General features: G+C 34.8%; 1 protein-coding gene across 7 annotated transcripts in view; it reads right to left on the bottom strand.

The window, feature by feature from the left end:
• Positions 1 to 25063, bottom strand: part of BTRC (beta-transducin repeat containing E3 ubiquitin protein ligase) — a 198990-nt gene that overhangs the window by 98257 nt on the left and 75670 nt on the right. For 3 of the 7 annotated variants that reach the window (XM_023496399.2, XM_012541720.3, XM_023496402.2), the window contains one exon: positions 992 to 1078. The exons of the other annotated variants lie outside the window; for them this stretch is intronic. In XM_023496399.2, coding sequence (XP_023352167.1) covers positions 992 to 1078 — 87 coding nt within the window. The remainder of the gene's footprint in view (positions 1 to 991; positions 1079 to 25063) is intronic. 7 annotated transcript variants of the gene reach the window in all.

The raw sequence follows: 25063 nt of genomic DNA, 5'->3' as shown, positions 1-25063 counted from the left end.
TTCTTTAGAAGAGGATAGGTGTAGTCTTTCTATTTTTATTTTACCCTTTGGTTCCAAGAGAGCCAAGCAATTTTCTTTTAAGATTTCTTGAAATTTGATGTTTAGAACCCCCCACCCCCACCCCCCAGAGGCAGGGGGAATCATAACATTGAGATAGGTCAATGATTCTTAAACTATTTTCTCCTCAATATGTTTTCCAGGTCAGCTGTTTTTACTATGATACACCTTAAAAGTTTTTCTTTTTTTTTAGCTTTTTGATTTTGTTTGATGACTACTTGTTTCCTCAAGAGAGTTATTGCTTTTATTTGGTCCATCCTAATTTTCAGTGAGTTTGTTGCTGTTAAGTCCTTTTCCAATTCTTTCTTCCATAGTTTTCATTCTTTTCCAATTCACCCCCCCCCCATTATACTCATTCCATATATGAAAATATTTTAAAATTCCTTTTTTAAAAGCCCCAATTCCTGCTATATATCTTTCAGAAATTCAGGTTGGGTTTGTGCCCAATCTGTGCTTTGCTCTAAAGCTTTGCTTGAAGATGTTTTGGAGTCATTTTCTTCTGTATTTATGTCAAACTTCTTTATCACCATAATTGCTCTTTATGGTGAAGTTGTTTTTGTTCATTTTTCCAGCCTATTTCTTGACTTTGGACTTAATATTTGGGCTGGACTCTGTGGCACTTCTAAAGGAAGGTCTGGACTACCATAATAATGGTAAATTCTTCACCTTAAAAAGGTTACAAGCTAAAACTAAAGTGAAAGGAATGGTGGTGCATGAATTTTTGTTTGCAGATGATTATGCACTCAATACAGCCTATAAAGCTGAGATGCAACAAATTACAATTGATTCTCAGCTGCCTTGTGCTAATTTTGGCCTAACAATTAAGACCAAGAAAACACAGGTGCTTGACCAGCTAGCACCGTATCATCCATATGTAGAAGCACTGGTTACACCAAATGGAGAAATTTGGAATACTGTGGATCAGTTCACTTACCTTGGCAGGATAGTTTCCAGGGATGTTACACATTGATAAAGAAGTTGACAAAGACATTGCCAGAGCTAGCTCGGTGTTTGGGAGGCTCTGAAGGAAAGTGAGGGAGAGAAGAAGTATTAGACTGACTACAAAATTGAAGATCTACAGAGTTGTTGTATGCTTGTGAAGCCTGAACAGTCTACCAGTGCCATGCCAGGAAACTGAATCACTTCCATTTGAATTGTCTTAGGAAGATTCTGAAGATCATATGGCTGAATAAGACACTGAGGTCCTTTCTTGAACTAAACTGCCAGGCATTCAAATTTCAGTTCTCTACAAGCAGGCTTGTAGAGAATATGTTGTTGGAATACCAAACATATGCTTGCCAAAAAGATTTTTCTGGAGAACTCACAGAAGACAAGTGCTTACAAGGTGGTCAGGAAAAGTGATATAAAGACATCTCCAAGATTTCTCTTAAGAATTTTGGAATTCATTGTGTGACATAGAATATCCTGGCACAGGAATGCCCACCATGGTGTGCCCTCATTAGAGAAAATGCTATGCTCTATAAGCAAAGCAGAATTTAAGAAACTCAAAAGAAATGTGAGATGTGCAAATTTAGAGAATTCACCTCAAATGTTCACATAGATTCTTTGTGCCGTCCTAGTGATAGAACATTCTGAGCTCATATTGGTCAGATCAGCCACATTTGGACACATTATAACTTGACTCTTCATGTATACTTATTGTGTATCTAATTTATATTTTAATATATTTAACATCTACTGGTCATCCTGCCATCTGGGGGAGGGGGTGGGGGGTAAGAGGTGAAAAATTGGAACAAGAGGTTTGGCAATTGTCAATGCTGTAAAGTTACCCATACATATAACTTGTAAATAAAAGGCTATTAAATAAAAAAAAAATAATAACTTGACTCTTAATAGCAATGTCATTTAGGTTCTCTTTGACAACAAAGGATAACAAACCAACTATCCTACTTTGATTTTTTATTGCACACATTGCAGCTGCTTCAAACTTTTTTTTCCCTCTCAAGCCTTTATACCATCAAGTATCTGAATGAGAAAAATATAATTTATGCTCTATCTCAAAATCCCTCTACATAATTTTCTCTTCTCTTCTCTATTGCTCTACATTTCTGAATAAGAAATTTCTCACAAGCCAACCTTGTGAACCCCTATACCCTCCTTTCTGTGAGAGTTTGCTCCTCTAATCACTGTTATTCTTTCTCCCATCTTCAACTCTTCTTATCAATTAATTCTTTCCCTGTAACCTTTAAACATGCCCAAGGCTCCCACATCTTCAAACAAAAAACTTACTTAATTCTGCTTTTCTCCTTAAGTTATCGACACCTTTCCTCTCTTTCACAGATCAAGTCTTATAAGAAGTCATTTATTTCAGCCACTTTTACTTCCAACTCTAGTAGCTTCACACTCTATTGAAACTGCTCTCTCCAACATCACCAAAGACATCTTCATTAATAAATTTCACATTTTGTCTCGGGTCTTATCCTTCTTGACTTCTCTTCAACTACTAATGCTACTGACTACCTCTCTCCTGCTCAGTTCTGATGACACTGCTCTCTTCTCCTCCTCTTTCTGTCTAAATCCCTTGATGGATCTTTACTTCTGTTCCATCCTTTAACAGTGTGTGTCCTCCAAGGTTCCATCCTGGACTCTTTTCTTTAGTAATATTTTCATTCTTATTAACTTCACTGACTCTTGTGAGCTCAATTATGATCTCTCTGCAATTTATTCTCAAATTGATTATGTAATCTTAATCACCTTTTGAGTTCCAACTCCAATCATTGTTATCTCTATGTCCCATAGACATTTCAAATTGAACATGTCCAAAACATGGCCTTTGTTAAGAGTATCATCATCCTCCCAGTCACCAATGCTTGAAACTCACTGTCATACTCTACTCCTTACTCACACTTCTTCTACATATCCAGTCCATTTTCAAATTGTCATTTTTTTCTACACAACCCTTCTCATACATATCCCCATTTTTCTATTTGCACAGCTAACCCCTTAGAGTTCAGACCTTCAGTATCTATCTCTCTCTTGGACTATTAAAATAACTTTTTTATTTTCTTTTTGATTTCCCTACATCAAATCTGTCTCCTTTCTAAACCTTTGTCTACTTAGTTGCCAAAGTGATTTACCTAAAGTGCAGGCCTGATATCACCCATCAATCAACTTCATTGGCTTCTTATTATCTCCAGGGCTAAATATAAAATTCTCTATTTGGCCTTCAAAGACTTGTACAACCTAATACTTGGCTTCTGAGTTACTAGTACTTTCGTCTCTCTCAAACACTCTACCACACAACTACACCAACCTTCTTGCTTTTCCTCACACAGCATTCCATCTCCTGACTATCTGATTTGCCAAAGGCTGCCTCCTATACTTTACCTCTACTTTCTGGCTTCCTTAGCACTCTTCAAAATTCAGCTTGTATTCTATCTTCTACAGGAGGCCTTTTCTAAGTGCTCTTACAATGTTATTAGCATCTTTTCTCTGAGATAACTTTTTGTACATACTACTTTTGATATATATATATAGTATATATCCTATATATACAAAAGTATTTACCTATTGTCTCCCCCATTAGAATGTACACTCTCTGAAGGTAGGGACTGTGTTTGTTTCTGCCTTTCTTTGTATCCTACAGCTTTAATAGTGTCTGCAACAGACACTGCATGCAGACACTCTGCAACAGAGTGAGTGCATGATAAATTCTTTATTATCACCCTTCTTAAACTATTGCTCCTTCAAACTTCATTATTTCTGTTGAACTTTGTCACCAGAATACCAATATTACAATGATCCTCAGCTCTTTACTCAATCAGTAAACATTAATACCTAATATTCTAAGCACCAGGGGAAAAAAGAGTGAAAAAATAGTCCCTGCTCTCAAGAAGCTTACAATCTAATGAAAGAGACAATAAGAATACAAATATTTATAAAGCAAGCTATAAATGGGAGAGGGGGGAAGGAAATAATTAACAGAAAGAAGGTACTAGAACTCAGAGGGGTTGGGAAAGACTTTCAGTAAAAATAGGGATTTTGTATTTAGGAATCTATCTGCCAAGGGAAAATCAGAAACTTTATGAGAAAAACTACAAAACACTTTCCACACAAATTAAGTCTGATCTAACCAACTGGAAAAATATTAAATGCTCTTGGATTGGGCGAGCAAATATAATAAAGATGACAATACTACCTAAACTAATCTATTTATTTAGCACTATATCAATCAGACTTCCCAAAAACTATTTTGATGACCTAGAAAAAATAACAACAAAGTTCATATGGAAAAACAAAAGGTCAAGAATTTCAAGGGAATTAATGAAAAGAAAATCAAGTGAAGGTGGCCTAGCTGTACCAGATCTAAAATTATATTATAAAGCAGCGGTTACTAAAACCATCTGGTATTGGCTAAGAAATAGACTAGCTGATCAATGGAATAGGTTAGGTTCAAAGGACAAAACAGCCAATAATTTTAATTATCTAGTGTTTGACAAACCCAAAGACCCCAGTTTTTGGGATAAGAATGCATTATTTGACAAAAATTGCTGGGAAAATTGGAAATTAGTATGCCAGAAACTAGGCATTGACCCACACTTAACACTGTACACCAAGATAAGGTCAAAATGGGTCCATGATCTAGGCATAAAGAATGAGATTATAAGTAAATTGGAAGAGCATAGGATAGTTTACCTCTCAGACCTGTGGATGAGGAAGGAATGTATGACCAAAGAAGAACTAGAGATCACTATTGACTACAAAATAGAAAATTTTGATTATATCAAATTGAAAAGTTTTTGTACAAACAAAACTAATGCAGGCAAGATTAGAAGGGAAACAATAAACTGGGAAAACATTTTTACATTCAAAGGTTCTGATAAAGGCCTCATTTCCAAAATATATAGAGAATTGACTCTAATTTATAAGAAATCAAGCCATTCTCCAATTGATAAATGGTCAAAGGATATGAACAGAAAATTTTCACATGATGAAATTGAAACTATTACCACTCATATGAAAGAGTGTTCCAAATCACTATTGATCAGAGAAATGCAAATTAAGACAACTCTGAGATACCACTACACACCTGTCAGATTGGCTAGAATGACAGGAAAAGATAATGCAGAATGTTGGAGGGGATGTGGGAAAATAGGGACACTGATACATTGTTGGTGGAATTGTGAACACATCCAGCCATTCTGGAGAGCAATTTGGAACTATGTTCAAAAAGTTATTAAACTGTGCATACCCTTTGATCCAGCAGTGTTTCTACTGGGCTTATATCCCAAAGAAATTTTAAAGAAGGGAGAGGGGCCTGTATGTGCCAAAATGTTTGTGGCAGCCCTGTTTGTAGTGGCCAGAAGCTGGAAAATGAATGGATGCCCATCAATTGGAGAATGGTTGAGTAAATTGTGGTATATGAATGTTATGGAATATTATTGTTCTGTAAGAAACGACCAGCAGTATGAATACAGAGAGGACTGGCGAGACTTACATGAACTGATGCTGAGTGAAATGAGCAGAACCAGGAGACCATTATATACCTCAACAACGATAGTGTATGAGGATATATTCTGATGGAAGTGGATTTCTTCGACAAAGAGAAGATCTAGCTCAGTTTCAATTGATCAAGGATGGACAGAAGCAGCTACACCCAAAGAAAGAACACTAGGAAATGAATGTAAACTGCTTGCATTTTTGTTCTTCTTCCCGGGTTATTTATACCTTTTAAATCTAATTCTCCCTGAGCAACAAGAGAACTGTTCTGCACACATATATTGTATCTAAGATCTACTGTAACCTCTTTAACATGTATAGGACTGCTTGCCATCTGGGGGAGGGGGTGGAGGGAGGGAGGGGAAAAATCGGAACAGAAGTGAGTGCAAGGGATAATGATGTAAAAAATTGCCCTGGCATGGGTTCTGTCAATAAAAAGTTATTAAAAAAATATATGGATTTTGTTGTTTGACTATGACATAATGGAGATGATCCCATGATATGATGCAAGTGAATTAGATTTAAGTGGGAGAAGAGTGAGCAAAGTCACTAGCCTCACCTTTTCCTTCAGAGCTATCTGGATCCATTGGCAAGATAAAGATCAGGATGATGGAAATGACCCCGATGCAGTGGAAGACCTTGGCCTTTTCAAACTAAGGTCTATAATAGGTCTTAGTTTGACTGAAGCAACACCCAATATGTGATTAAAACTAAAAGTGAGGCAGAAAATGGCCTCTTTTACCTAGTCATTACATACCTGCACATATATGTGTGCATGCATGTATGTATATGTAAAAAAATTGGTAGAGGAAAACCCTCAAGGTTTCTGGCCAAAAATAAATGAATGAATGAATGAATAATTGCTATTTATATTCACTCTAGGAAGTTAGGAAGGTCAATAAACAGAATAGAAGAGGGAGAGAATTCCAGGCACCAAGTTCCTGGGAGAAAATGCTTGGAGCAAAAGTACCATGATGTACTTCCTAAGTGGATGGCCAGGAGACCCTTGTCACTGGATCTTCTCCTCACTTCCCCACTGCTTATCCAGTCAGTTGCTAAATCTGATCAACTCTATCCTTACAACATTTCTAACATTCATTGCCTTTATCTCCATTCATACGATCTATTCAGATCCTCAGTACCTCTTACCTAGATTACTGTTCCAATCTCTCCCCATATAAAGTTGTCAAAGAAAGCTTACGTCTATGTTCCACAAAAAATTTTGAAGGGTCTATATTGAAGCTAGAATAACATACAAACTCCTTAGCCTAGCATTTAAAGTTCTTCACAATCTACACATATTTTAAGATTCAGTGACAATGGCTTCCTTGCTTTCTTTCCATTAACTACTCTCTCCTTACTCAGGGCATTTTCACTAGCTGTCTTCTATTTCTGGAGCATCTTCCTTCTTTATCTTTGCCACTTGGATTCTCAAGCTTTCTTCAAGTCTCAGTTAAAATTTCATCTTTTACAAGACGACTTTTCTGTATTCATCTTCCCATTTTCTCTGTCTGTTTTCCTCTCTCTCTCATACACACACACACACACACACACACATATACATACACATATGCAAGTATACACACATATAATCTATATCTTGTTTGTACATAGTTTCTTAACAGCGAGGATTGTTTTTGTCTTAGTATCCCCACTGCTTAACAGTGCCTGGCACAGAGTAGGCATTTCATAAATGTTTGTTGATTTGATTAACTTGGCTATCTGACTTCAGTTTACTTTTCTGGATTAGTGTCCCACTGTTCACCTTGATGCATTCTCCCTTTTAAAGAAGTAGGTCTACCTGTTCCATAATTTTATAATTTTTTGCCTTTTTATGTCTTTGAAGAACTTTCCCCAAACTTGAAATACTCTATTTCACCTCAGCTTCTTAAAATCCTTTACTTCCTTCAAGGCTAATTCCTAAAAGAAGCTTTTCAGTGTCTTAAATTGTTAGCCTTCTCTCCCTTTTCAAATTACCCTTTATTCATTTGTTTAGTACCTGGAGAGAAAGTATTGCTTTTAATCTGTCTTTATATTTCCAGGCCCTTCTCTACAAGTTCCACAAAGTAGGTAGTTAATAAATGCTTGTTGAAATGAATTAAAATGAAAAGCCAAATCCTTTTTTTTTTAAACTCCATAAGTAAACATCCTGATCAAGGTAGAAGAATTTAACTCAGAGTTTGTATGCCTAGACAATTGTTACAGATAAAATTAAATAGCATCATTATCATTCATTAGTAATAATTTGTCACTTATTATACTTCTTATCAAGAGTTCCAAGTCTTTTGTAAAGCTTAATTTTCCATCATAATGGCAAAGGTATAACTTTGGTATACTATGATTATGAACAAATAATTAAATGAAACCACAGGAAGGAATTACATTCAGGAAAAATAATACAGGGTTTAATTATTAATATAGATGATATTTTGGACTGGAAAACTGATAGATACTTTGCCCCCATCACTTCATAATTCTGAGCCAATTATAATCTCTAATGCTTATTCTCCAATTTGCAAAATGAAAAGGATTCACTTCAAGGATAGAAAGGTGAAAATAAAGACACATTCACATATATATTCATATTCCTCAAAGAAAGGCAACATGTTCAATCAATACTGATATACAAAGTACTATGCTAGATACTTTAAAAATATTTAAAATAATGCATTTACATTTTAAGTTACACAATCCTATTTTAAAAAGGTCAAAAGTTCACTGAATAAATCTATTTGGGGTTCAGTTTTAAAGAAATATCAAAGCATCTTCATAAGGTACCATTCTTTTATATGTTTTCCTAAACAATGTTTGGCTAATATGCTTATCATTCTACATACTCTATTAAGCTACAATCACATCAAAGCTTATTTATACTTCTAATCTTTCATAAGAGTTTTAAAAGTTTTTATGGAATGATAATTCTTTCTGGTTATATATCTAATGCAAGGAACTAGAAATAAGAAAGCACTCTCTTTGATGACCAAATATAAAGGGCTTCTATCAGTACTGCCTTACTCCCCACAGAGAAAACAAAAAATTCTGCCTAGTAGGTTTTTCCCCCTGCTATGTTGTCCGATGCTAATTATAAAACAGTACAGATGTAGCCCTTCTCAAAATGCAAAGGGACTGTGCATATATGCAAAGAACAACTATTTTTTATGCTTCCAAATTCTTAATCCTGTTTGGAGCTGTCAGTGGGGGTTAATGGAAGCCTTGGATAGGAGAATTCCAATCTGGTTGGCAGATGGATAGGTTGGTTATAGCTGCATAACTATGTCTTGCCTGCAGGCACAATTCAGAACACTGTTAAAGCAATATAAAGTCTCTGTCAAGCTGAACCATTTGGATCAGTAGCAAGGAGAAATAATAATAAAAAAAAGAAGTTCATTTCTGGGCCTTGTGCATTTATGCTAGTATGCAGAAACTGATTAATTGTCATAGTGTGGTGGTCTTCTATACCTCAGATTTCTACTTCTGGAGTAGATTTTGCATGCTAATATAATCATTCTCCCTCTTGAGACATTAGCAAATAATCAAATGAAAAACAGGATCATAATTTACCGAGATTCGAGCAATTCTCTATGCAAATTTGACTTGTTATTGCTGCTGCCTCGTTAATCTGAATGCCTTTGACAAACTCCTTTGATTTATGAACTCGTGACAACTCCAATGTGTATATATTTTGCTAGATTGACATTATCATTAAGAGTGGGTGGACTGAGCTCACATGAATGGCTGATTTTATTCGCTGGTGTCTGCTGCTCAACAGCTGAGCATCTCCTTCTCACAAAGCCCCTGAGCGGCAGGCTCTTCCCATCTACCCATCCATTCATCATCTCGATGTTAATTGGCCCAGGCTTTAAGCAAATTTTCAACACGATTTAAAGGCACGATGACACTGATTACTGACCCTCTGCCATACGGTGCCTATTGATTAACCTGACAGAGATGATGAGCTTGAGGGAAACTAGGTGTGTGGGGACCTCAAGGGGAAAAATATATTGTCTATGCAGGCAAACACTTGTCATTACCTCACAAGCCAGAATTTGCACAGCAGACATCCTTAAAACACACTATTGCTTTAACACTTATAGCTAATGCAGAAAGTGTTTTCTGTGTTCACTGATATTACAAATACGTCATGTCATAGCACATGACACATTCAGTATTTAGAAGAATTCCCCAGATAGGTAGATGGCTGCCTATCAACCAATTATGCCTGTGCTGGCTGATATATGCATGTATTTTAGTATAAAAGTGAAGTAAATGCTAGATATAGCCTGTTATAATGCTGTAAATGTACCACAATAAAAAAGAATGAAGTAGAAGAATCACCAAGGTCCTTAAGATTTCAAAAAGAGAAACCAACTTATGGGATCATCTACTGCTATATCATTAGAGATGAGACAAATGAAATGACTTTACAAAATTCAATTGTTAAAATTTCTCCACAAGATTCCTCAATTAAGAGGCAGGCTCCTGGCACAGCAAAAGTTAACAATAGAATTGTTTTTCATTTTTAAAAACAGTTTAACACTTAAAACTAAAAAAATACAGCTCAAATTCTTCAGACAATTTCAGTTAACTACTATACTTGGGAAAGTGGTACAGGCTTGAGTTTTTTAAAGAGTTAAAATGTATCCAATTTTAAAAAATTAAATGCCTCTATTATTAATACTAAGGAATTTTTTCTTTCGAAAGAACTTGTAGTTTATTATCAAAGTTGGGCACATACATTATAACAAAACTGAAAACTTTAATACTGCCAGATTAACAAATGCATAGCAACAATAAGAGATAAAACCTAAGTGATTTGTAGAGAAGAATTCTTAAGTTTATTTAAAAACAAAGCTAACAAAATATGCTCCCCTAGGTTATAACTGCTGGTCATACAATCTATGTGTTTATTTGCGGATCCTGAGGGATGGACAATAAACAATTTTACAGCAGTAGATTTTGGTACAGAACTAACAGTTATTTCAAAGATAAAATAATAAGCTGTGAGCAGCCACAACTGTAGCCCCTATTACAGTGACATAGGCTGTTAATGTAAGAGATCAAATGTTTCTCAAGTCAAACAGCATTGGTGCCTATTACACTGGAACATGTAGCTCAGTCCCTAAAAGCCTACCCCCTGTTCTTTCAAGATAAACAAGCTCCCCTAAAGCTCTGAAGTGCTTTTCTAGGGAGGACAGAAAAGGGGAGCCCATGAGGCAATGATGGGTAAAGGCAGAGCTGAGATTCCTTTGTTTTGTAAGTTTCAAGTCAAAAAATTTCTCAATACAATTATTTTAATATTTCACCAAGAAGGTATAGGGAAAAGTCAACATTTTAACTATGCTATAAAGATGAAAGGGGAAAACTAAACCCATTCTTGGTTGTTATGATTGGAATGGATATTATAAAGCTGTCTGAATAAATTCAACTATGTGATTTCTTAAAGATCTGAACATCAATGTAGCAATGACTATGAAGGTACATATAAAATCCAACCTGCAAACATATTATATATAATAAGTTCAGTGAAACTGATGAGATTTTTTTTCTTTTGCTTAGAAAAAGCAAAACTACACAACACATATAACTTTCCCTACCAAACAGGTGCTTTACATTTTATCCTGCTAGACATTCCAAAGCAGTCAGCCAATTAAGGCTAACCATAATAATGTGGTTTAATATAATAAAAACTTCAATAGGTTTACAAAAGTGGAATTTTTCAAGCACATTTTTAAAAACTTAATGAGACTAGGGATGCTAGTGTAACTTTTTAAAAGTTAGCATTTATTTTGTACTATTTAAAATCTATAGCTAATATATAGTAGTCTATATTACTCAACAATGTAAAGCAAATACAATCTCACTAAAGATCTGGAGTGGAAGTGAATGTGAAAACTTCTAGAAAACAGAATGAAGGTAACCAAACTCACCTAAGTTGTGAATAAGAAATCATTTAATCTGATTAATTCTTATCTTTAAATGCATGCAATTATTTGAGCGATTAAAAAATATATTGAAGGGTCTAATGTTATGATTTGTTTTTCTCTAGCAGATTCCCCATTTCCTAATTTTTGTTGCTGCCATATTTACACAAATATTTCATCTAGAAATCTTTTAAATATAGGTTTATGTGGATGAAGAAGCAAACATTTGCTTCTGCTAATAAGGACATCTGGTTACTTTTGTAACTCAAAGACATCTGCATTATGTAGAACTGCTTGAATCCTCAATAACAGGGTAGAAAACTATAAGGACCCTTAGGATGTAAGTTGAAATCCTTTTTATCTCTGCAACATCATTATTTATGTTGTCAACCTTGTTTCTGAATATCTTTTCTACTTAATGATCAACCAATACACCACCCTGGCTATTTTCCCTGATTTTCTGTTTACAATTACCTTTCAGCAATGGTTCAAACAATTCTTAAGATTCCTCCCAGGGTTGGCAAAATGTACTCCCCTCCAGGTACACTCAAATTTTCTGAATGATGAGTAAATCATACCAACTACTTAAGTGAACTTCTAAAAAGCTAACTGGCCAAAGACTTGAATTTAGATGTGTGGTTCTGTTGTGCTATTGTTCCTTATTCAATCACTCAATTTGTCTTTTATTCTGTGTCGCTCTTGTCCTGACTTTTGCTTTTTCCACTTATCACAGTATCAGTGATTTTTCTGGTCTCTCAAGTTCCAACTACTTTTTCTTCTCAATGATTTCCATCCACGTTTTTTGTTTTTTGTTTTTTTAGTCCCCAAGATTGGAAAACATAATCCAACTCAAGTCTCAAAGGTATATTTTATAGGAACAGTGGTGTATCCATTTGAAATCAAACACTCAATTTTGTTCTATTCTTGGCTGCCCTCTTTTTACTTGTTATAGTCTGATGAGTCAAAAGGGGTAACTGAAAGCTTTATATCAATTTTAAAAGGATTCTCCCAACAATAAATAGATTCATTATTCTTCTTTTGGGGGGAGTGGTATTCTAGGCTTTTAAGCAGTACTGTTTATTTTTGCTATAATTTCAGAAATACAAAAACAAACCCTCTAGAAAACAAGAGCTTAATACACTGCACACTGTATATAATTCACTGAGGGAAATCATACTTAATTCTTTGGGTGTTTATAAGTCATCTAACATAGAATGAAGTCCCTGACTAAGGTTTTTAAATTTAAGTGAGGATTCTCCATTTAAGAGTTGCAATACCTAGCTAGTTTGCAATAGCAATAGCAGCAGATTAATTTGTATTTCTATCATAGTTCAAAACCCTTAATGAAAAAATGCATTAATAGATATTATTTTCAACATGGAAAAGGTTTTTAAAATTATCCCCTGCCAAGATACTACGGATTGCTCCTTTTTATGCTGATGCAAATGAGTTTTGCTTAGAAGTAAAAGTATGGATGGATGGAATAAACTCAAGATCTTGAATGTTTTTCAATTCACATTTACATAGTAATTAAATATCTTATATATACAATCTCTTTTGAGTTTCATTAACAACTTTCTAAAGTAGATTTTATTATCTCCATTTTACTAATAAGGAAACTGAAGCTCCAAGAAATTAAGGGATTTGCTTAGTCATACAGCCAATTAAGTTTATGAGACTGTATTTGAACCCAAATCTTCATAATTCAAAATCTACTACTTTATTCATTACTTATTCAATGCCTTTTCAGAGTATTCTAAACATGTGTGCTTCAAGGTTTTGCTATTGAATATAATTTTTTCTGTTATTATTGTCTTCTACTGCCCAAATATAAGGAAATTAATTTAATGACACATTACCATTTTCTTACACAGGATCATAATTCCCATGTCAAGTTAAACAGAATCATAAGATACCTAATCTTTTTTTAAACAAAACACCTGTGACTACAGCAATTATAAAATAAAATATTTTTTATCATTTTCAGCAAGTATCTGATCTTATATACACTAGTTAGATATGAAAATTCAAAAGAAATGGGAAACCAGAATTGTAGGCTGATTTCTTAGAAAACACCACACTGAACAATTAAAAAGTGACTAAAAGGAGTTCAAACATTCAAGAATTTCCCTGTTTTGGCCTTGAATTTCAACTTTTTTAAAGGTAGCTTTTTATTTACTGCATTGTTACATAATAATTTTAATTACATTTAACATAATGCTTAAATATATCTTTTTTGGTGAGACTAATTTTAATATGAACTTATATTTAAATGCCATTTGTTCTGTAATTTCTGTTAGCCATTGTCAAGTGTTATTGTTATGTTATAGCATGAAAAAAGACTGCCTCACTAACTGCCGAGTTTGGTAATGGCTGATTGATTTGACAGATATCAAACAACATTAATTTCAATGCTATCGTACTTGTGTTTGCAGCAGAGAGCCTATGAAGACTGAACTAACCAGTTTTGGTTTTGAGGTTAGTGTTGCCTCAATTCTCTCCTGTCTAAGTCAATGTACCTCTTGATCTTGCAAACAACAAGGGAATAGTTGACTTCAAAAACAGTTGCCTATCACTGCCTGCTGCACAAAGGACATTCTATTCTGAGCAGTAGTTGGTAAGAAAGTATAGCCATTTCTAAATGCCAGTGGTTCCCAACATCTATGTTCCTCCTGAGCAGAGTGAAGTCTGAGAGTGCTGACTGGAGGGTCATTTGACCCACAAGGGCCTGGAAAGGTTTCTAGAATAAGAGAGGTCATGTAATTGCCAAAAGAGCATTAGACATTCAATCACAATGGATAATTAAATGACCTACATGATTCCTGAAATGGCTCGTCTATATATGGTCTATTACTTGCATCCCTCAAGATAAGCTACTCCTTTGATATGACCTGACCTATAAGCCCAACCTGAGTCTCCACACTAGCTGCTTGCTTCTATTGCTTTGTAAATATCCCCCTCCCCAACAGTAGTAGACATGTCCCAGACTACACTTTCAAGTAGACACACATAAAAATCAATCATGTATCCTCTTCCTACCATGTTCTCTGAAATAGAAAAGACAGTAAGAAAAGGGGAGGAAATAAGTAAATTCCTAGATTAGATTTTTTTCTAGATTGGAAGGAAAAAAGGTATGAAGATTACAAAAATAGAAAGTTACAAAAAGCTTTTATTTTCGAGTTTCCACTCAGTATACAACTAAAGGATGGGAGAATTGTGATGCGCTCGTCAGTGGAGAGTATTAAAAAATCCAAACTTGCCTACACAGTTTTGATACTATGGACTATTAAGCAGGATTTATCTTAGCCTACTTCTTTAATTCACACAAAAGAAAAACTAACTCTAAACAAATAAAAATGTACTTAAAAAAAATCAACTATTTGCTTGATAGCAGGAGCAAAAGAAGCAAAATCCTCCCTTTTCATCTGTATATTTTATGCATCACTGCAATATTTGGTCAGAAATGCTAACTAACAGAAGCCAGACACATGAAATGGCAATAACATGATTGAAGAGAATTTGCCTTTTAAGAGAAAAAAGGTCTGGCTGTGGCCCTAGAGGCAGCTGCACATCTAGCAAGCATCACAAAAAAAGGCAGGAGATCAAGTAACCAAAGACAACCCCACAATGATGCCAAGAAAGAAGGGGTAAAGGGGACAAAGAGCTCACAATCAGAGTATCTTGGGGCTAGTAGGATTTTCCGGTTTCAACAGGAAATTATACAGCTTCAGGCTGCTAGCTATTGAGATACACCATCCCTGATCTTTTACTAGGATATCAATGGCTTATTAAACCTAGAACATATCTGTTTTAGTTAACTTCTGGGTGGGGAGGGACAGGAGGGAAGGGAAAGAACAAAATGTACTTAAATGCTGAATTTTTTCTCCAGGCTGAATGCCTTTCATCCAATAAGACATTCAAAGCAGTGACCCAGCAAATGGATTGAAAAAGCAATCTTCCGTCTCAGTGCCACATTATCATTCCTATTCAGTATTCTCCATGAGATATCTCAATCAGCTGTGTGTAAGTGACAACGCAGCCCATTGCTGGGTTAATTAAACATTTGACTTTAACACCCTCCCCTTCATTAAGCAAATAAAAACAGATAATTCAAACTGCACTTCATCCTCAGGGTACACAACACACATGTCAAAATTAAGAGAGTCCAAGGCCTCTGGGGATTTCTGTTGGGACCATAATCAGTTTAAATCTTATCTGGTTTATCAATTATTCTATTGATTAAAGCAAAGTGATTATACACAACTCTTTTGCCACATGGGACTTATATCAGCAAAGCAAGAAAACAACTCCAGGAGGCTCCAAACTGATTAAAAGCAGAGAGACTGACCAATAATAGTCAATTATTACATACCAGTGATCCATATACAGATTTTAAGTTTCAGACGGGTGAAGCGAACTATTTCCAATTGCTATATCCCTATGATATACCTTAATATGGGTCATGAATAAATTTATGTATTAGAAGCCGAACATTTTTAAGTAGTTTAAACAGTGACCACTACATTCAAGACTTGAAATATATTTTATAGGTTCTGGACTTAAAATGTGGCAGAACTGTTCTCAAGCAAAGGAAACAAACTATGACAATATTCTTGCCTAGCTGTATAAAAATAACAGAAGGTGAAGAAGGGACATCCTTACTTCTTCAAAATTTACTTGGTATCAAATTAACCAGCATCTTGCTATCCAGAAATATTATGTACTGAGAGGGAGGAGGAAGGAGGGAGGCAATTTTCCCTTTAATTCTAGGGGCAAGTCTTCAAAGGTTCATCTCTGAAAATTTGAATCTAATTTCTTAAATAAAATACTAATGCAGAAACTTTATAATTCAACTAAATATCTCCTGGAAATTTTACTAACATTAGAGCTATAAACACAACTTAGCCACTTGCCTCTAAAATGTTTTGCATGTTTTTCTACAAGAAATCCAGAACCTTTACACCTTAAGGCCATGCCCTACAATATATAAGAAAAGAGCTAATAAAATCCAAGGGGGAAAAATCAGAGGTAAATGTGAGCATTCATAGCTATGTCTTCATAAACCAAATTTGTTCGGACCACATGAGCATTCAACCATAATTTAACTTATCTCTTTCAGATTTTCCTCTTTTAGGCAGACTAAGAAACCTGCATTAGCATGCTGTATTTTACTCTCACCACTAGAAATACTGAGGGTGCTATTTGTAATTGTATTCTTTTTAAGAGGTTTGTTCTCTGCAGCTGTTTTCTGCTTGCAGTGTATTTTGTGTAATCAGCACATCATCATAAATACATTGGCTGTTCCCCTGAGGGTAGCTGTCAGTGTTTAATTTACAGAACAACCTGGCCAATGTGAATTTTAACACTACAGCACTATGGCAAGGAGTTACCACACTCTGTGAAAAACAGGTTTCTATGAATTTTTATATCAGGAGCTGGTCCCCGGACAATTTAGATTCTAGAAATAGATTGTTTAAAAAAGCACTTCATACCTTGTATGCAATGGATTCTTTCCCATTTATAGTCTTGTAAAGAAGCCGTGAGCTAACTACTAAACCACAAGTGGGCACAATCAATTGCTGAGACAACAAAGATTAAAAATCTACCGGAAGGAGGCAGTATAAGAGACATTAGCTTTGTCTTCTAGTTAATTATTGATTTTTGGGGCTCCCAGGGACCATCAAAACTAATTTTCTAATTTCTATAGATAAGAAAGAAGTGGTATACAGGATTACATGTCTCGACTCTTAGTACAGAGCTTCTTTCACTATTTCATACTATTTCATTAATCCAAATGATAATCATGAAACAAAATGTCATGGCTGACATATGCATGTAGTGAAGGGGGAAATGTCTTTACAATGATAGCCTGGTCTGGGATATATGATGAAACATAAATGATGTGGCTATAAGTTTGTCACTGGTCTACATTAATTAATTACCTTAGCAATTAATAGGGAATGAAATGAAAAGAATATTTACAACTAAACGACATGATAACCTTCCAAAATACACAATGTAACCCTAGGTGAGTTGCTTAGTGAACCGTAAGTGTTTGGTATCATGTCAAAATGCGCCAAATGAAATTAAGGAAATACCCATATAACTCTAAGAAGCAGGAAATGTCATAAATTTCCATACCTTTCTGGAAAATAATTTGGACAAAAATCTCTGAGAGCCCAACAATATGTTAAAAAGCAGGGAATCATACCAAATAATTGTATTCAAGATACACACACACCCGCTTAATAGTGATAACTATATGAGAAAGAATATTAGATTTTCTATAATTAATATTTGGAGTCATAATTTAGGACATAAATAATAAATTTAATTAATTTAAAAGGCAGAAATGCAGGACCTCCCCCTCAAAAAAAGGATTTTGCTAATGCCCAGTGTTACTGTGATTCATAAATTTTTCCAAATTAAAATGCTTATTAAGAATTAAGCTGATTTTTAAAAATGAGTAATGTTACAGTTTATTTTCAAAATTTCTTCTTATTACATATTAATGATGTTATATGTGAATTATGGCTAACTTTGGAATGCTTCAAATTTCCCCAGGTTTCTGATAAAAATTAAATTCTGTTCTCTTAACAAAGATTAATAAGATTTTTGGTACCCCTTTTCTGTAAAAACTAAAATTTCAAATATTTCCTAGCTAGTTCTTGAATAACATATGTAGTAAAGTCTTTAAATTAACTGTTTCTTCATACATTGAGAAACAAACCAAACAAATATTTTCTACTTAATATTTTAAAATCAAATCTAAAAATGCCTTGTTGCTTTCCTTCACTTCTGCATAGCTAGTTGTAGCCACATAAAAAAATACAAAACTAGAAAAATGGCTCACCAGAAGCATTAAAATAATTGGAACTGGATTCCTATAGACGGTTGACTTGCTTTTTTTTTAAACAATGAAAATGAAACTAAAGGTTAGAAGTACAGCAAAAAAAATTAGTCAAAAACATTAATTTTCATCTACATTTTTTAAAAAGAAAAACTATTCATGATTTTTCTTCTGAACATTAGAATTACAATATATTCTGGGGCTCTCTGAACCAAACTGGATGAAGTTAGCCTTAGGTCAAACAGAAGAATGAATTACTGAATTGCACCTTCCCTGGAGACCATGTAGTTCCATATACTGCCATTAGATAGCAGCACAGTACACACCATCAGTCATGTCTCCCACAATCTTCTCTTCCCCTAAGGCTTGAGCTCTGCTTATTCCATACTTTCAACATGGTCGTGTGTGTGTGTGTGTGTGTGTGTGTGTGTGTGTGTGTGTCCCTCCTTCCCTTCCCTCCACACATAGCTGATTCTAATTCAATTAGTGCAGTCTACAGCTCTAGAAAACAGTAATTCAATTAGTGCATTGTGGAGCTCTTCTATATCTCTAAGCAGATGTTCATACTCTTTCGAAAGTGGAGCTAAAAGTACCTGGACTACACTTTGAGATGCTACTACATATGCCATGTTAAAATACTTAACACCTTTCTAATCTCTGAAAAGAATGAAATGGGTGAAATGAAATCAGGCTAAGTAAGTAGATATATACAATGTACAGACCCTTTAGCAAACAATAGGATTTTTAAAAGTGTACATTCCACAAAGACTTAGTGAGATAGAAACTTTAAATCTTAACACACTAAAAAATGCTATGATTTATTTTAAATGCTTAATGAATCAATAGTATAATGTTGCTGTCAAAAATTAATTAAGTCTAAGATTGCACTGACAGAAACAGAGTAATGAGATTATAGTAGTAACAGTGAGACACTGTTACTCTCTGAGTTACTCAGATCACAATCAAAATATTCTGTTCACTAGGTATCACAGTTTAAAAGGGGTAGTGACAAACTGGAATTTGTCCAGATGAAGGGGACTAAAATAGTACAGGTCTTGAAACTATATGTTTCAAGTTGGGGGAACTGAATATGTTAAGCATGCCAAAGAGAAAATTTGAGGGTAACTGACAGCACTCTTTAAATATTCTATCTGAATTTTATTGTTAGTAGACTTATTGGAAACTCCTTTAGTACAGGGATTGTTCTTTTTTTGTCTTTAAATCACCAATGCTCAACACAGTGCATGGCACATACTAGCAACTTAATAAATGTTTGTTTTTCTATACGTGGCATAGTTTAGAACCGGAAATGGAAATTGTAGGAGTTAAGTTTTCAGTTTAATTTAAGAAAAAATTTCTAACTATGAAAAATGACTAATAATTAAATGAGGGTGCCTGCCTAAGCAGTTACTTCCAAATCACTTGATGTGTTTAAGCAAAGGCTATGTGATCATTAATTAGGGACAATGGCAAAGGGATTCCTACATGGGAAATGAGAATGACCTACAATCAATCCATCAATGAATAAACATTTTTTAACTGTTTACTATGTACCAGTCACTTCACTAATCACTAAAGATTAAAAAAAAGGCAAAAGACAGTTCCTGACCTCAAGGAGCTTACAATCTAATGAGTCAACATGCAAACAAATACATTCAATGCAAGCTATTTACTGGATAAATAGAAAATGATGGAGAGAGAAAAGGCACTAGAATTAAGGAGGGTTCGGGAAGACTTCCAAGTAAAAGATGGGATTTAGTTGGGACTTGAATAAAGTTAGCCAAGTCAGTACTTGGAGCTGAAGAGGGAGAGCATCCTGAGAGATGGAATGTCTTTGTTCATCAAATAGCCAGGAAACCACAGAATCAAAGAATAAGTATCCTGGAATTAAGGTGTAAGAAGACTGGAAAGGTGGAAGGGGGCTAGATCATGAAGGGCTTTGAAGGCTAAACAAAGCATTTTTATATTTGATCCTGGAGGTGATAGGGAGCCACTAAAGTAGGAGGTTGGGGAGGGGGTGTGTGACATAATTGGACCTGAGCTTTAGGAAAATGATTTTGGTGGCTAATTTAGCCCCAATGTAGCTCAGAACCCCTCAAATGATCCACTAGCATCAGTTTCCCAGGAAACTGATTACAGGTATGTAGCAATACACCTAGTAGCAATATATCTAGCTTTGGACTATTTCTCTGAATGATTAAAGAGTTTCAAAAACCAAAACCAAAACCAAAATAACAATCCAAATCTCACTCAAAAAAAAAAAAAAAAAAAAGAAAGAAAAACTTCACAAGTATTTGTACTCTATTAATACTCTAATACTCTAATAATATATATATATATATACATACACACATATATATATATATGTACTCTATTAATCACCCTACTGGAATTCAATTTCTGGAAGAAGAATTTCTGAAAATTTATTATTTAATAAGTAATTATTAAATGGCTGCCTACTGTGTGTCAGGAACTGAGCTAAGTGCTAGTGATACAAAGAAACAATCCTTACTTGCAACAAGTTTAAAGTCCAATGGAGGAAACAAATACACACACACACACACACATACATACACACACACGAGTTGAAACCTATGAATATGTGTATATGGTACCTAGAAGTTAAATACAAGGTAGTTTGGGGTGAAGCGCACTAACAATTGGGAAAGGAGGACAAAAAAGACTTCAAGTAGAATATAGTGCCTGAGCTGCATCTTTAAGATGCAAGACAGGGACCCTAGGAAGCAGAAGGAAGAAATAAATTCTTGGCATTGGGGGGATAGTCAGTGCAAAGGCATGACAACAGGAAATGGAGTGTTATGATAGAAGGACAGAGAAAAAAAACAATTTGAATGGATTACAGTGTACCAGAAGAGAAATGATGACCGAGGTTAGATAATGGGATCCTAGAAACTATGCATAAAATCAACTTCACAATTCATGCATTTGTTTTTAATATAACAATATTTAATGAAAACCAAGAACAATTAAGTGAATTCTATTCCCTATAGCCTATCTCTTTGAAAGTATAATCATGCCTATGACGACATCACTATGAAGACAGAACCACCTACCTTTGTCAAGACTCCCTTTTCTTAAGATGCTCCAAGTCATTATTAATCAGAGAAATGCAAATTAAGACAACTCTGAGATACCACTACACACCTGTCAGATTGGCTAGGATGACCGGAAAAGATAATGACCAATATTGGAGGGGATGTGGGAAAACTGGGACACTGATACATTGTTGGTGGAATTGTGAATACATCCAGCCATTCTGGAGAGCAATTTGGAACTATGCTCAAAAAGTTATCAAACTGTGCATACCCTTTGATCCAGCAGTGTTACTACTGGGCTTATACCCCAAAGAGATCTTAAAGAAGGGAAAGGGACCTGTATGTGCAAAAATGTTTGTGGCAGCCGTTTGTAGTGGCCAGAAACTAGAAACTGAGTGGATGACCATCAATTGGGGAATGGCTGAATAAATTGTGGTATATGAATGTTATGGAATATTACTGTTCTGTAAGAAATGACCAGCAGGATGATTTCAGAAAGGCCTGGAGTATGAACTGATGCTGAGTGAAATGAGCAGGACCAGGAGATCATTATATACTTCAACAACAATACTATATGATGATCAATTCTGATGGATGTGGTTCTCTCCAAAAATGAGATGAACCAAATCAGCTCCATTTGTTCAATAATGAATAGAACTAGCTACACCCAGTGAAAGAACTCTGGGAAATGAGTGTGAACCACTACATAGCATTTCCAATCCCTCTATTTTTGTCTGCCTGCATTTTTGATTTCCTTCACAGGTTAATTATACATTATTTAAAAGTCTGATTCTTCTTGTGCAGCAAAATAACTGTGTGGGTATGTATGTGTATATATATATATATATATACATATATATATATATATATATATATAGTATTTAACATATACTTTAACATACTTAACATGTATTGGTCCACCTGCCATCTGGGGGAGGGGGTGGGGAGAAGGAGGGGAAAAATTGGAACAAAAGGTTTTGCAATTGTCAGTGCTGAAAAGTTGCCCATGCATATATTGTAAATAAAAAGCTATTTAAAAAAAGACTATATATTGAAAAAAAAAAAAAGACTCCCTTTTCTTGTTGATGTTGAAAAATTTACATGTGGGGTTAAAAGACCTAATTTGAAGATCAAACTCTAATGTATCCCAAAAGGGCTTAGGTATATGGTACAATCCATATAACCCATTCTGGTCATGGTCTCATTAAGTACAAAATGAGGAGCTTGGGCCAGATATCTCCAAAGTCTCTTCCAGCTTTAAGTCTAATGACTGTATGACCTTCTTATGACCAATAGAAAATCACTCAGCCTTTCTGAACTCCAGTCTCCTCATGTATAAAAATAACGATACTTCTACTCCCTGCTATACAGAATTATTATGAAGACTAAATAAGAAGCACGTAAAACACTTTGTAAATTTTAAGTCACATGTTAGGTATACACATGCCAGATTCTATGCAAAATTATTATAATACGGACAACGTTGCACTTGGAGTTAGGAAGACTTAGGTTTAAATATTTCAGCTGACATTTATTACATGTGTGACCCTGGTCAAGTTACTTAAGCTTTATGTTTCTCAGACAACTCCATAGGAACTAAATAATCCTTAACTAGTCCCAACAGTATAATAACCAAGGATGAACATATTTTTCAATTCATTTTTACTATATAATCAAAATAAGAAACATTTCATTCCTATCATATTTATGGAAGGTTAAGCTAAATGTGTAATTGCCTCTTAAAACATCTAATAAAGGCTAATTCAAATACTTTTACCACAGATTCTTATTTTTCAGTGATTCAATACACAATTTTGGCTTAGAAGGTATCCACTAGGAACAATTTGAACTTAAGATAAAGAATGAGAAGCAATGTGTTAACATTGTGATCAGAACTAGACTAGATGTGAAGAACGTCTTGGTGAAGTCCTGTCTCTGACACATATTGGCAGTATAATTCCATGCAAATCACCTAACCTCTCAGTGTCCTAGACTACAGCTTCTTAAAACTGTGAGGTTGTACTCCCATATGAGGTCTCATAACTGAATGTGGGAATTATTAAATTATAATTTATCATCAGTAAATGTTTGATTCATATACCTATATATTTTTTATTTTATATACCTATATATACCTTTATATACCTATATATGCCAGAGTCACAAATATTTCTCAGGCAAAAAAAAATGGTTGAGCATGGAAAAAGTTTAATAAGCCCTGATCTAGACAACAAAAAATAAACACTATTATTAGGACAGCAAAAGATATTTTAAATGATCTTATAATCTACAAATAGTATTCTATCTTTAAAATATTAATAGAAAATATTTTCCTTTAACATTTTTCAGTAAAATTTTTTTTAAAACATTTCCATCTCAGATTTATTTTACACATAGCAATACAATGGATTAGTACACTCATCAAATTGACTCTCTCTGATGCTTGATCCTTAACCCACTTAATAAAATTTAAAATGCACTTAAAATTCAAACCATTTTTATGCCAAAGCTTGGAAGATAGAAAACTCCATATAACTAGTCAAATGTCATGGCCATAGTAAGACTGGAGAAATGAATACTGTCTCCAAATATATTTTTTGTTTGATTTCCAACAATGTCTTATAACATTACATCAATTTGCCAAAACCTATTATTCTGACCTGGAAAATTAAGGCATTATGTTTAGGCTCCATCTCTTCTATATAGATTCTTCCTTCTCACAGGGTACATACAGTCTCTTCTATGAACCCAGATACTGACTACCCTACTCCACCTTTCTGATCACTGTGATTACAATGACTACACATGCATGTTCTCATTCTAAGCTGATATGGTTCCATACCAACACTTCTCTTTAACACTGGCCCTTTTCATACATTAAAGGCAACTAGTTCCAACCCCATCAATGAAAGCAGACAAATGGAAGAGGAAAGAATGAGCTGCAAACACCTCAAACAAGAAGGTTGCTTAAAAAACCAAGTGTCACATTCTGGCACTTCAATATTTCATAGCCAATACAAGGAATGTGCAACGACGCTGCAACTTTAAATCTCTTCCTCCTATGTCAGTCTCTCTTCCTCTCATTGTAATGCCAAAGGGAACAGCAATCAGAGTGGAGATGTTCAACGTGATAGAGGTCAGGACACCAGCAGATCAACGTACCAGAAACACGACCTTGTTTATTTTTTTTCCTCAGTATTATTGTTTACAGGGTGCTTTGCTCATGTACCTTGTGGTTCTTAGCTAAAAGATGAAATTACAGCCCGGGATGAAGCGCTCAGGCACACATCCAATTTGTGTTTCCATCTCAGAAAACAAAAAGCTTCTAAGGCCCTCGGGCTGCCATTCAAACTTGGAGGCTGACATTTTTAACAGCATGAACCAGAGACTGGCAGAGAGAATGATCTAATGCATTTCTGACTTGTCAATCAAAGAGCTCACCTCTGCTGTCTTGTAAACAGTTGGGGGCCATCTAACTACATTCATAAACCTGGGGAGAGCTTACTACCAGCTGGGGTGCGGGAGCCACATGCTCTGGCTTCTATTGACTGAAATTATGATTCAGTTTATAATCTTACTGTAAATAGTCCACAGGCACATTTCCTGAACCACTGGAATAGAGTCAGAGTAGGGAATACAAAACAGATTTTGGTCAAGTGTTGAGTTATTTTCAAGCTGTTGGATTCCTGTACCCATTTTTATCAATTCTCTATAAAGGA

This window comes from Sarcophilus harrisii, chromosome 2 (genome assembly GCF_902635505.1).
Source record: "Sarcophilus harrisii chromosome 2, mSarHar1.11, whole genome shotgun sequence".
NCBI classification, from domain to species: Eukaryota; Metazoa; Chordata; class Mammalia; order Dasyuromorphia; family Dasyuridae; genus Sarcophilus; species Sarcophilus harrisii.
Note: the sequence above shows the minus strand (reverse complement) of the source record. Positions and strands in the feature narration are given on the sequence as shown.